Source organism: Macaca mulatta, chromosome 1 (assembly GCF_049350105.2).
Source record: "Macaca mulatta isolate MMU2019108-1 chromosome 1, T2T-MMU8v2.0, whole genome shotgun sequence".
Taxonomy (NCBI): Eukaryota; Metazoa; Chordata; class Mammalia; order Primates; family Cercopithecidae; genus Macaca; species Macaca mulatta.
In genome coordinates, this window is record NC_133406.1 from 12,252,380 (window position 1) to 12,267,499 (window position 15,120).

The 15,120-nt window shown below is 39.7% G+C and overlaps 1 protein-coding gene across 5 annotated transcripts in view; it reads right to left on the reverse strand.

The window, feature by feature from the left end:
- MTR (5-methyltetrahydrofolate-homocysteine methyltransferase) overlaps positions 1–15,120 on the reverse strand; it is a 107,852-nt gene that overhangs the window by 70,516 nt on the left and 22,216 nt on the right. For all 5 annotated transcript variants that reach the window (XM_077998301.1, XM_015127036.3, XM_015127046.3 and 2 more), the window contains 4 exons: positions 6,808–6,908; positions 5,607–5,668; positions 4,121–4,188; positions 1,768–1,847 (listed from right to left, as the gene is read on the reverse strand). In XM_077998301.1, the coding sequence (XP_077854427.1) occupies positions 1,768–1,847; positions 4,121–4,188; positions 5,607–5,668; positions 6,808–6,908 (311 nt within the window). The remainder of the gene's footprint in view (positions 1–1,767; positions 1,848–4,120; positions 4,189–5,606; positions 5,669–6,807; positions 6,909–15,120) is intronic.

Below are 15,120 nucleotides of genomic sequence, written 5' to 3' on the forward strand. Positions count from 1 at the left end.
CTGAATAACATTGATAAGCACAGAATTAGCACCCACAATCATTGCTTTCATTGCTAATAAGAGAAAATGGCTTTTAAGACCTTTGTCAAAGCATGGGCTTAGGAAGAAACAGCTATGAGGCAGAGAAAAATAATGACTATAAACTGGGTCATTATAAAAGCATTCCAGGCTGCTTGGTGCACTGAGATTATCGCTTTCCACGCCCAGTATTGGCTTATGGTTTCCCTTCCACCCGGCAATGATCCTCATGGCCCCAGCCTTCCATGCTAGTCCCAGGGTATGCCCGATCTTAGTCTGACCCTGAGGTTCCCAGGACAGGCAAGCAGGGAGCCAACATTTCAATGCTGACATTTCCGTGTGACTCCCCCGCCAAAGCATCTCACACATAGTGCGAATGATCTATTATGAATGTGAAGTACTTGATACAAAGATCACACTTCTCTCAAGCTTGTGGTTTATAAAAGAACAATTTTAAATAGCACATCTGATGTCACTCTTTTAAAATCTGATGGAAGGTGACTGTTTAAAGCAATTTAGCAATAGCATATGACATTCAAATTGAAGAAAAAATTATTTTATTCTTACATGTAAATTATTTTTTAAAATCTTACGTAAATGGCTCTCTTGTTTCAATTTTGGCAAAGGCTGAATGTTTTCCACTCTTAGTGCTTGGCTGAAGTAATGCACTAACATTAAGTTCCAGGGATGAAATAAATAAATTTTCCTGCCACACCTCTCTCTGATAAAAGCCACTATTTCCAGAGAGGGAGTATCATAAACCATGAATCCTACTTTTCCTAATCTCATCCTCTACCTTCTGGAGTATTTAAAAAAAAAAAAAAAAAAAAAGGCTAGCCTGACCATAGTTGGTATGTTTATTAACCCAACTTCACACTCACTGATTGGGATTAATTCTGTGTTATGTTCTGAGTGAGAAAAGTAGACACTACTTTTGCTGTCATTTGTAATTTATTTTACCTTTCATAGGACAACATATGAAACAAAAATATTTCAATTCAGAGAGATGTTAAATTCTAAGCTATTAGGGAACATAATTCCTCATATGTGTTATTTGCAGGTTCTCTAAAAAATCATACTTTTTCTGCTTGAAGTTACCATTTAATATATCATGAACATACCGAAGCAAAAATATGAAATTTAAAGTTATTTTTCTAACAGTTGGCCAGATGACCTAGTTTACTAACGTTCCTTGTTTGAACACAAAATTAATGCTGAAAAAGGTAGGCTACGTACCTCAAAAGGATTGTTGAGAACCAAAGAAAAAATAAATACCACAAGTCTTTGTAATGTCCTAAACATGTGGTAAATGTAAGATTACAACAAGAATATTTCAGAAACAAACAATTTTCCAGGACAATGCTGCTGCTATTACCAAACATTACACCTTGGCAGTTTGGAATTTTCTAACTAATTTCAACCTGAAAATTAAAATTGTTAGGCTGTGGCCAAGAGTATGTTTTCAAAACAGTGGACAATAAAGATAGGACCATCGAGCCACCACCAAGGACCCTACCTGGGCAAATCACCTGGGCCTTCCTTCACTTTTACCCTAAAGTTGATGTCATCCTGCCCCAGCCCTGGAAAAACAAAGGGTTCTTCACTAGAATTCATGTAAGTGCCAAGAATATATGGATTCTTCTTCAACCTAATAAGCAAGCTGCCTAGCACAAATATCACTACCACTTAGAATAGTCACATTCTACAAATGGTTTCTGAAATGACGAATACCAGGTCTTTATGACTTACCAGACAGTAACATATGTCCTTCAAAAACAGTGGCAAGTGGAACTCTAGGCTTACAATTTTTCACAGCTTCAGCAATTTCCCTGAGTTGAAAGAGAAAACACTATTTCCATTAATTCAGAATAAAATATATTTAATGAAACTAATTTCAAAACTAATTTTTAACTATGAAATTGTCTATTTAACATAACTATATATATAGTTATATACTTAATTCCAAGTGTGCAGCAACAATTATGCCTTTTAGTTTTCTCAGCAATGCAGAAAATTAATCTATAAACTGCACCTTTTGTGTGCCTGCCCGTCGGCTATGCGCTGGCTGGGTTGTTTTTACTTTCTGAGACGTGAACCTGGAGCTACATGACAGTTAGCACAAATGCAAACTGCAAACTTCCTTCCACCTTCCCCACATCCACAGATGTCTTTTACTCTGTCAAATCTACACACACACAATCCTTGCTTCCTACTCAAAATGTGAGCAGAAAAAGGATTTCACCTTCGACAAAAAGGAGCAGGCACAAGCAGAGGGGCTAGGAGAGAAGGGAATTAGGTCCAGTGGATCTGCTTTTACTACAGCACACACACAGTAGGGCGGGTACACAGCCATAAAGCACTAAAACTCCAAAATAATTACTCTTAAAGATTTGTTTTGGTAATTCACACTCCACTGAACCTTATCAGTTTTAATGAATCATGTCTTTGATCAACCAGAAAAATCTGACTACTCCACTAAATTTATCAGGACCAGTAAGAATTGCTCTACTCTACTGTCCCCAAATTAGAATGTGAATGTCTAAGTAAAAGAAGCAAACATATACACAGAGATATAAATATAGATACACACAAACATACACACAGACATTTAACACAACTCCTGTTTTTAAAGAGGAAACAAAAACAAAAAGAAATAGTTGCTGATCCAAAGATAAGTGATATTTACTGACAGCTTTCAGAAATTATTTGCAAGATATTTTAAAAATTATTATTTAGGCCAGGCGCCGTGGCTCACGCCTGTAATTCCAGCACTTTGGGAGGCCAAGGCGAGCGGATCACGAGGTCAGGAGACCAAGACCATCCTGGCCAACACGGTGAAACCCCGTCGCTACTAAAAATACAAAAAATTAGCCAGGCATGGTGGCGGGCGCCTGTTGTCCCAGCTACTCAGGAGGCTGAGGCAGGAGAATGGCGTGAACCTGGGAGGTGGAGCTTGCAGTGAGCTGAGATCACACCACTGCACTCCAGACTGGAATATATATATATATAAATATATAAATATATATATATATAAAATTTACTAAGAGTCTATCACATCAGTCAACAAAAGCAGTGAACTACAAGGTAACTCGGTAGAGTGAACATATTACACACATGAAAACAGACTTGGAACAGTGAGATGACTGGCTGGAAATATGATCATCAGTCACTCCAGGGAAAAAAACAAATATAAACAGTCCTAAACGACATTCCAAATCACTGAATTCCAATCTTCCTATAAGCTATAAAACTCTAAGGAATGAAACACACGGTCATGCTCGTTTCACTCCCTTCCTTCACACACTCACTTGAAAACATGAATTAAGTAACCACTGTGAACCAGGCAAAGTGAAGATGCTTCTCCTGACCTCAAGACACCTGCTTTTCCTTCCACGAGGGAATCTAATGGAGGCCTGTATTTGCCCACAATAAATATGAGCTGTCCTCTTTGAGCATTCAAATATTACTCAGGTATTTAAGGATAGAATATCATAATAACTGGGATTTGTTTTACATAATCTGGGGGAAAAGTTGAGGGACAGATGAAGTAAGAACGGAAAAACATCGAAAATTATGGCAACTATGTGACAGGCATATAGAGGTCCATTTTATTATTTCTCTAAAATTTTTCATAATATAAAGATGTATGAGCTTGTTAGGAAGGGCTGCCGTAACAAAGTGCCAAAGACTGGGTAGCTTAAATAACAGAAATGTATTTTCTCATAACTTGGAGGACAGAAGTCTGAGTTGAAGGCGTCAGGCAAGGTTAGTTTCTTTTAAGGCCTGTCTCACAGCTTGTAGCTAGTTATTTCTTCCCTGTGTCTTTACATGGTCTTGCCTCTGTGTGCGCATTTGTGTCCCGCTCTTCAAAGGACACCAATCATATTGGATTAGGTACACCTGTATGACCTCATTTTACCTTAGTCCCCTCTTTAAAGGCCTTATCTCCAAATACAGCCCACATTCTGAAACAGGAGGGGTTAGAACTTCAACATACAAATTTTGGAAGGACACAATTCAGCCCACAACAAAAGGTACATATTTAGAGTATTATCTGATTGTCCACTTGGTTTTAGATATATTGTCTATAGGTGATTATTACCTGATATGATCTGGTGTTGAACCACAGCATCCTCCAACTATATTGACCAAGCCATCCATAGCAAAATCCTGCATTTAGGAAAAGACAAAGTTTCAGCAAGTTCATCTGAATTCTAAACTCATTCCCACCAATTCAACATAAAAGCCATCTATACTTCCTGAACAACTAAGACTATAATAAAAAGAGAGTCAAATGTACTTAACTCTGGATATAAAGATGTCACATGCCCTAGACATAGGATAAAAGCAAAGAATAGTTCAGATGCTGTGAAATCCTTTATACCACTTAAAATGCAGTGAGAGGCTGGGTATGGTGGCTCACACCTATAATCTCAGCACTATGGGAGGTCAAGGCAGGAGGATCACTTGAGGCCAGGCATTTGAGACCAGCCTGGGCAACATAGCAAGACCCCATCTCTACAAAAAATTTAAAAATTAGCTGGGCATGGTGGCATGTGTTTACAGTCCCAGCTACTCAGGAGTCTAGGTGGGAGGACTGCTTGAGCCCAGGAGTTCGAAGCTACAGTAAGCTATGATCACACCACTGAACTTCAGCCTGAGCAACAGAGATGTCTCAAAAAAATAAACACAAAAAATAAAGTTCAGTGGGAGATTTGCCTATCTAATGATTTTTTTTTTACCCATATGCTGAGCTGAATGAATGTGAGTTGGATAACACATCTTCAAATAACACAAATAGAGTACAGACTTTTAAATTTACATTAATTTTTAAAATGTTTAAGTAACAATTCAGTTCCTCTGTCACACTGGCCACAATTCAAGGGCTCCAAAAACCGTATGGTAGTGGCTAGATATGGGACAGCATGAGTCTAGCGTTTAACCATAGGCTACTGAATAAAGAACACCATAACTAAGAGACAAAGTCAAGGAGCTGAGAAGTCAAGAGTATTGGAAAGATCGTCTACAAAGATAATGATATCATAAGAAGTAAGTCAGAAATAGCTTGAGAGAGAATGTCAGTGAAACAGAAGCTAAAAATTCAAGGAACAAGGGGAAAGACACCCAGGGATTAGTAGCTAAGTGCAGTAAGAAGCGGCGGTGGACAGTACGGTCTCATGACCTAGGATTAAACAATGGCCGGTGTATGACAGACAGGGAGAATGATGGGGGTGACGATGGGAGGCCAGGGGGACATCTACTCCACCCAGCAGTCTGAGGGGTGTGACGGCAGAAAGCTACAACTTGGGAAGGCTGCAGGGGAAGCAACATCTCAGAGGAGAGCCAAGTCTCAATTATTTGTTTGGAGTGGACCCCAGTGAGAATTTTCCAACAGCCACCAGTGCCAGTTGAGGATAAGGATGCCGACAGTTAGTCCTCCCCTGTGCCTCTAGTACCTTAATTTGGGGTAGCTAAACTTTTCTTTGTTATATGTACATTGGGATTTCTCCAGGGAAAATTCTCCTTCTAAATACTCTATTCAATCTCTCTGCCTCTCTTAAAAAGCCAGTGAAAGGAGGACCCCTGACCTTTAGGTGCTTGGCCATCGTAGAAGGCGTTTCATCATAGTCACCAAAGGTGTTGGGAAGACCTGAGAAGGGATAATTCAACTATTATTGCAAATTGCCTTAACAAATATACATTGTATTTTTAAAGACTTTATGTTAATAACTATATAATTTTATATTTATATTAAATTACTTGCAAAAACAAACACATAATATTTACACAGTAAACAAAGATACCACACCTTCCAAAAAACTTAAACACACACACACACACACACACACACACACAAAATTGCAGAGGAAAATGAACTCTATTATTTCTTTTCCATCTGAAAGAAAAGATTCTATTCACTGTTAGGCAGAACAGAATGCCCCCAGCCCCACCTCTTCCCATAAGGGAAATTCATTCATTCTTGTTACACAGCCGCTTGGGGGTGGGGGTGGAAGGAATACTACATAACCTTTGAACTAATTAATGAGCAACTAACATGCCATTAAAAACCAACAAAAATCAGCCAGTCTCCTTTCGAATAAATTTTCCCAAGTAAGACTTCAGCTTATAACAATCCAGTTTCTTGTTTTATTTATTATCTGCTTCCAGTTATCTTACTGCTGGTGGGAAATAAAATTTATCGTGCATTAAAATGATATATTTGGAGAAAGAAGGCTGAAAAACGACTTTTCGCTCTAAGTAGCTAAGCAGTGATCAAATACATTCACAGGGAAATCTGGTTAACCCTGAACAAATTACCAATATTCAATGGGAAGTTTGAGAACTGTCTACAAATATCTTCAAAAAATTTCCATATAATGAACTGCAAGTCCAAGCTTTCAGAGAAGAAAGAGGTAACACCAAACAGGATTCTTCTTTTGCTCTTCTACTAATAGAATGGACCAGAGAAAAGGGGTCTCTCTTCTCTTCTTTACACCCATCTTTCTGGTCACGTCCACAAGGCTTACGCTGTCACCAAAGGCAAAACTCTGGTCAGTTATGTGACTAAGCTCATTTCCAGAAGTTTTGTACTGTTCTGAAGCTTCAGGGTGAGCCAAACTTCCCTCAGGTCTACAGGGAAACACTGCACCCAGATACTCTTCATTTATTAAGTGTCAACTATACCAACACCTGCAAAACAAGATCTTTTATTCACGATCTCTTACCTCATCTACGCCATGTCTTATGTTACTTTTATCTCCCCATGTGTGACCCCCTTGAAACACATACCTGCATTGGGATAACAGAGGACATAGGCTGTTGTACATTTTCCAATCATTTCAATAAAAGGTCTCATTTCAGCTGCACCCAAAGCACAATTTAATCCAATGCTAGAAAAACAGAAAAAACATATTAAAAGCATCATCTCTCATTCATATTTATGCATATAAGTTATATATAGAGACAATATATCTAAAACCAAGTGGGTAATAAATCTCATTCAAAACACTTTTATTCAACTACCTTCAAAGCCATCTCATTGAGGTCCCCAGGTCCCCTGCAGCACTAAATATTTTTGCCAATGTCTCCATCTTCAGATAATCTTACAGCTGAAAGACCCTGCCTATGGATGGACTCCTTAAATTAGTTCACATGGTATACTGTGGGGCAGAAATATCAACAAGCTAACACTGCTTAAAAAAAAAAAAAAGCTGACCTGAAAGCAACATTTAAAAGGTGGGAAATCTTGGAGGCAGAAGGAACATGGAATGGTGGAAAGAAGCTACCCTTAAAGTCCAGGAGACCAGGACTTAGGCCCTACCCCACAGGCAGAGACCCTGCTATCCTAAAAGGTTGTCAGCAGGTGGCGGGCCTGAGGTCTTCCAGAATTTATGAGCCAACTGCAAAGTTACCAGACTATGTGATCTCTAATGTTTTCACATTTTACTTTTTTCCTTTTACTGTGATTCCTAAGTGCAATGTGGCATCCTAGACTGGATCCTTGAATAGAAAACAGATTATCAGTGGAAAATCCTTGAAATCTGAATAAAATCTGGAGTTTAGTTAATATAGGTTAAATATCCCTAATCTGAAACGTGGAAATCCAAAATACTTCAAAATATGAAACTTCTTGAGAACTGACATGACCCACAAAAGAAATGTTCATTGGACCATATCAGATTCCAGATTAAGGACACTAAACTGTAAGTATAGTGCAAATATTCCAGAATTCGAAAAACTCTACAATCCAAAAACACTTCTGGTCCCAAGCATTTCAGATAAGGGATACTCAAACTATAGTAATATACTCTTAGTTTTTACAAAAGTACCATAGTCATGCATTATGTTAACATGAAAACTAAAAGAATATAGAGAAATTCTCTGCACTATCTTTGCAACTTTTCTATAAATCTGAAATGATTCCAAAATTAATTTTATTTAACAAACATCCAATAGTCATTCATTTAAAAAATTCAGCAAACTAGGAATAGGGGGAAATTTTGACTTGATAAAGAGTATCTAGAAAAAACTTCCAGCTAATATCAAGCTTAATCATGTGAAACTAGATGCTTTCCTGCTAAGATAAGGAACAAAGCAAGGATACCCACTCTCATCGCTTACTCAATATTGTATTTGAAGTCCCTATGCAATAAGAAAAGACAGAAAGTAAAAGGTACACATATTGATCGGAAAGGAAGAAATAAAACTGTCTTTGTTCACATATGACATGATCGTTTATGTACAGAATCCCAAAGAATCACTAAAAACTCCTTGACCTAACAAGCAATTATACCAAGGTTTCAAAATACAAGGTAACTATACAAAACTCAATTGTTTACTTATATACCAGATATAAGCAATCAAAATTTGAAATTAAAAACACATGCCAGGTACGGTGGCTCATGCCTATAATCTCAGCATTTTGGGAGGCCAAGGCAGGTGGATCACCTGAGCCCAGGAGTTTGAGACCAGCCTGGGCAACACAGCGAAACCCCAGCTCTGCAAAAAATAAAAAAATTAACCAGGCGTGGTGGCACACACCTGTAGTCCCAACTACTTAGGAGGCTGAGGCAGAAGGATCAATTAAGCCTGGCAGGTTGAGGCTGCAGTGAGCCATGATCATGCCACAGCACTCCAGCCTGAATGACACAGCAAGACCCTGTCTCAAAAAAAAAAAACCCACAAAACCATTTACACTAGCATCAAAACAAAAGAAATACTTGGATCTATATGAAAAAAAAGACATTACAGTGGATCTAAATAAATGAAAACATATTTCAAGTTTATAAAGAGGAAGAGGAAGGCAATATTGTTAAGATATCAATTCTCACACTTGATCTATATTCAAAAGAATCCCAATGAAAATCCTAGCAGTTACTTTGTGACTATCAACAAACTGACTCTAAAGTTTGTATGGTGAGACAAAAGACCCAGAATAGCCAACACAATAATGAGAGAAAAAACAAAAGTTGAAGGACTGACCTATCCAACTCCAATACTTACTAAAAAGCTCAAGCAATCAAGACGATGTGGAATTGGTAAGAGACAAACAGATTAATGGAACAGAATAGAGTCCAGAAATAGAACCACGCAAATATATTCAACTAATCTTTGACAGAAACAAAGGCAATCCAATGGAGAATGGATATTCTTTCCAACAAATGGTGCTGGAACTATTGGGCATCTGCATTTGAAAAAGTTAATTTAGACACAGACATTACATCTTTCACAAAGACTAATGGAATGGAACACAGACGTATATATAAATTGCAAAACGATTAAAATTTTGTAAATAACACAGAAAAAAGTTACATGATCGTGGGTTTGGCAATGAGTTTTTAGGTAAAACACCAAAGGTAGGGTCCATGAAAAAAAAACTGATAACTAGAACTTCACTAAGATTTAAAACTGTTCAGCAAAAGAGAGTATTAAGATCACGAGAAGACAAACCACAGGCTGGGAAAATATATTTGCGAAACACATTATCTGATAAAGGATTTGCTATAGTTTGGATGTGGTTTGTCCATGCCAAAATTCATGTTGAAATTGAATTGCCAATGAAACAGCGTTGGAAGGTGGGGCCTTTACAGATGATTAAATCATTAAGATGGATTACTGTCTTTCTCCAGAGACTGGGTTAGTTCCCTGGAGACTGAATTAGTTCTCAAGGGAATAAATTAGTTCTTTCAAGTACGGGTTGTTATAAAGCAAGCCAGTCTCTTGTCCCCCTCTCTTTCACACATGCTAACATGCCCTTTCACTTTTCTGCCATGCTATGAAGCAGCACAAGGCCCTTGCCAGATGTGGCCACTCAATCTTGAAGTTCCCAGCCTTCAGAATTGTGAGCTAAATAAACCTCTTTTCTTATATATTACCATCTCAGGTATTCTGTTATAGCAATAGAAAGTAGAATATGACAGACTTGTATCCAAAATATACAAAGAATTCTTAAAATTCAACAATAAATGCAATTTAAAAAAACTGTCTAAAGAGCTGAACAGACCCCTCACCAAAGAAGATACATAGATGGCAAGTAAGCATATGCAAACGCTCAAAATTATCATTTTTTTTTTTTTTTTTTGAGACAGTGTCTCGCTCTGTCGCCCAGGCTGGAGTGCAGTGGCGCAATCTCGGCTCACTGCAAGCTCCGCCTCCCGGGTTCACACCATTCTCCTGCCTCAGCCTCCTGAGTAGCTGGGACTACAGGCGCCCGCCACCGCGCCCGGCTAATTTTTTGTATTTTTAGTAGAAACGGGGTTTCACCGTGGTCTCGATCTCTTGACCTTGTGATCCGCCCGCCTCGGCCTCCCAAAGTGCTGGGATTACAGGCGTGAGCCACCGCGCGCGGCCAAATTATCATATGTTTTTAAGGAATTGCAAATAAAACAAGATACCACTATCACCTATTAGAATGGCTAAAATCCAAAACTGATGCCACCAAATGCTGGGAAGGATGCGGAACAGCAGGAACTCTCCTTCACTGCTGGTGGGAATGCAAGATGGAAAAGCAGCTTTGGAGGATAGTCTGGCAGTTTCTCACAACATACATAGTCTTACCATAAGATCCAGCAATCCTCTCCTTGTTATTTACCCAAACGAATTGAATACTTAGGTCTACACAAAAACCTGCCATGAATGTTTACGGGAGCTTTTTTTTTTTTTAAGAAACTGATGTTTATTTTCCATCAGCCTTATTTCCATGTTGCTTAACAGCCCGGGTAAGAACAGCTTAAGACCATTCAGTGGTTGCTGCTACTCATTCAGTGGCCTGAGCAGTGGGAGCTGCAGACCAGTCTTCTGTGGCAGGCTGAGCGCTCCGGTCTCCAGTTGGGAACTGCTTAATAGGCACAGAGGGCACCTGCACACGTCAGACCAATCTGCAACCTCAGGCTGAGTAGCAGTGAACTCGGGAGCTGGAGCGTGCATTCACCCTGAAACTCCTCCTTGGTCACAGCCTTTTCAGTAGCAGCCTGCTCTTCGTTTTCAATTTCTTCAGGATTTCTGTACAAGCAGGGATCAGGCATGACCTCCCGCAAGTGTCCACGGGAAATGGTGCCATGCATGTGCAGAACTTCCCAGGCCAGCATCCACCACATCAAACCCACCGAGTGAGCTCCCTTGTTGCATGCAATGGCGATGTCCACATAGTGCAGAGGGGAATCTGTGTTACACAGAGCAATGGTAGGCAGGTTAACATAAAGATGCCTCCACAAGAGGCTGCTGGTCAGCCCTCAAGTCAGTAACCACAAGAAGCCGTGGTTCCCAGAAGGCTGCCTGGATCTGGTTAGTGAAGGTTCTAGAAGTGAAGCAGCCAGGAACTAGAGTGGCTCCAGTGGCAGCAGCAAACTTCAGCATGGCCCTCTGGTCAGTATTCCTGGAGGATATGACACTGACATCAGCAGGGTTTTTAATGGCAACAACGGCACAAGCTGCCAGCAGAAGCTTCTCCCAGGTCCTCTTCAGATTTATGATATAGATCCCATCATTTTTCCTTTATAGAGGTACTGTTTCATTTGGAAGTCAAGATTGGTGCCACCTAAATGGGTTCCTGCTGCAAGGAACTTAAGGACATCCTCCTCTTTCATTTGCAGGGCATCCAGGGCTCCAGACATTATGAAAGTTTCCCTTTAAGTTACAATGGGAATCCAGAACAACACCAGATGGACTCCTCTGTGAGTAGCGCAGAAAGGCCATGGGAGATTTGTTCATAGTTGCTCCAACTTGGAAGCAACCAAGATGGTCTTCAATATGTGAATGGAAAAAACCCGTAGTACGTCTTTGCAATGGAATATTATTTAGTGTTAAAAAGAAATAAGTTATCAAGCCTACAAAGACATGAATGAACCTGAAATGAAGATCACTCAGTGAAAGAAGCCAGTGTGAAAAGGCTACATACTATGTGGTCTCAACTATATTCCATTCTGGAAACAGCAAAACTTTAGAGACAGTGAAAAGATTCCTTGCCAGCGAGCTGGGACAAAGAATAAATAAGTGGAGCACAACAGATTTTTGGGGCAATGAAACTACTCTGTATGATACTGTAATGGATATATGTTACTCATGATATATTTGTCAAAACCCATAGAATATACAAAACCAAGAATGAACCCTAAGGTAAACTACAGACTTCAGTTAATAATAACGTATTGATATTGGTTCATATTGTAATAGGTGTACCACACCAATGCAAGCTGTTGATAATAGGAGAATTTTGAGACTCCATCTCAAAAGAAAAAAAGAAGGGAAAACTCTGTCTCCTGTTTTCAAAACCTATGTCAAATGTCACCTTCTTTACAAGCTGTCTCTAAATCCCACAAGAACTCCACTATCCCATGTATTGCCAGATTTTTATTCATAGTTCTGTATAGCATTGTGTATTTTCTATTTTAATTTACTTATGCACTTCTCCTAGTGTGGACTATTCCACATTGGCCTGTATTCCAGGACATATAGTAGTATTTCAATAAATATTTGATGAATTACCAGTAATATAAAGGCTCTACCCCACTGTTCTATAGTTTGTGATAAGCGCAAGTCAGTAAGCAAAAGTTTCCTACATATATGTAAGAATATGTATCCTTGGCAGGGCACGGTGGCTCAAGCCTGTAGTCCCAGCACTTTGGGAGGCCGAGACGGGCGGATCACGAGGTCAGGAGATCGAGACCATCCTGGCTAACACGGTGAAACGCCGTCTCTACTAAAACATACAAAAAACTAGCCGGACGAGGTGGCGGGCGCCTGTAGTCCCAGCTACGTGGGAGGCTGAGGCAGGAGAATGGCATGAACCTGGGAGGCGGAGCTTGCAGTGAGCTGAGATCTGGCCACTGCACTCTAGCCTGGGTGACAAAGCGAGACTCCATCTCAAAAAAAAAAAAAAAAAAAAAAGAATATGTATCCTTTTCACATATTATTTGCTGCCTTCTATCTGCCCCATACAGTCTGTAAGATTCATAACGAAATAGAGAGCAAATACATTCTCTCTGTGAATGGACTGTAGTTGAAGTCATAGAAAGGATTATTTTTTAAATTAAACACTGAGTGGATCAAAGGTCAGAATAAACTGAATGTTTCCTTAAGAAATAAAAACATAAATTATTTAGACCTCAATAAAACCTCATCTTGGGACTCCTGGAGGTGAGGCAGTGGCAGGAAGAACGTCCTCTAAGGGGCCCTTGAGAACTCTCGGCAAACTAAAGACTCCAGTGACACCCAGGACAACACAGAGGTTTTACCTAATCGCTAGGAAAGACTACATCATTATTATTAAGATCTTGCATTTGTGTGGTACACCTATTAGAATGTGAACCAATAGCAATACATGATTAGTAACTAAAGTCTACAGTGTACATTAGGGTTCATTCTTGGTTTTGCATATTCTCCGGGTTTTGACAAATACATGATGAGTAACATATATCCATTACAGTGTCACTTACTTAACCACATAACAAATTCAGACTTAGCAAAGGGGCGGGAAAAGAGAAAGACAGTGAAGGGAGGAATGCTCCAAACACTCACGGATAGGCACAAAAATTTAAATAAACTAGATAAAATTTGTCTTCAGAGACCCCTACACTTCCTACCCTCAGTTTTTCTGTTAAACATTTATTATATCCCTACTATGTGCCAAGAATTCCACTAAACACTAGAGAAATAAAGATGAAGAGACTGCTCAGAAAAAAAACTGTGAAGAAGGTCATCTACAACCAGTTCAAGACAACGATTTTCTTAATTGTCAGGCCCAATCAAATGTCTATTAATGCACTTTAAATTAATAGCATCTTTTAAGAAACCACAATATGACATTAAGTCAACTGCAAGATGCGCTCTGTAATTACAAACATTTAAGTGTGAAAAAAAAGAACATCACATAATTGATAAAATGTGATATAACACAGTGGTTAAAAGTATGCTCCTGTCCCCAGATTCTCTATTTACTTCACCTTGGGTGAGTTACAACCTCTGAGTCTCAGTACCCTTCTTGTTAAAATGGGGACATTAATACCAGTACCAACCCTCAAGGTGTTACTGCCAGAATTAAAGGAAGAACTCACATAAAGCACTTAGAACAGAGCCTGGCACACAGCAAACTCTCAACAAATGTCTACTACTCTTACTTTTTATGGCAAAGGCTAAAATAAAAGTAAACAAAGAACATCGATCTGGGCTAGTGAGAGAGGGAATGTTCTCTGGAGGGAAGATTCTTGAGATGAGTCTTAAAGGCTAAGAACAAGTCAGCAGGCCGGGCGCAGTGGCTCACGTCTGTAATCCCAGCACTTTGGGAGGCTGAGGCGGGTGGATCACAAGGTCAGGAGATCGAGACCATCCTGGCTAAAACGGTGAAACCCCGTCTCTACTAAAAATACAAAAAATTAGCCGGGCGCGGAGGCGGGCGCCTGTGGTCCCAGCTACTTGGGAGGCTGAGGCAGGAGAATGGCGTCGGCCCGGGAGGCGGAGCTTGCAGTGAGCCGAGATCGCACCACTGCACTCCAGCCTGGGCGACAGATCGAGACTCCGTCTCAAAAAAAAAAAAAAAAAAAAAGAACAAGTCAGCAGAGTGAAGAGGTATGGTGGACGGAAACGGGGGAAAAGGGGAAGGGGACCAGCATAGCTTCCAGGCAGGAGAAATAGAAGAAAAAAGCCCAGAAAAAAAAAAAAACTCCAGGCAAAAAACGGTATATATACTCAGATACTCTTCCATGTCACTCAAAGTACACAATTTAAAACATTTTGATATGAAAAATAAAATGTAAATAGGGAGATATTTTTAAATAGATTTTAAAAGTCATGTTAATTTAATTATTCAGAGACAGGGTCCTGCTATGTTGGCCAAGCTGAAATACAGTGGTTATTCACAGGAGCTATAGCCTCCAACACCTGGCCTTAAGAGATCCTCTCCTGCTTCCACCTCCCAAGTAGCGGGGACTACAGGCACACACCACCATGCCAAATGCCATATTCACTTTACAGATAAAAACCAGAGCTTTAGAATTCCCACCTTATTCCATGACTGACTGCTTCTGGTTGCCTCATAAATAGGGAGTGGCACTGCCCTAAAATCTGCAAAGCACTGCAAACTATAAAGGGCACACCTACAGACAAACA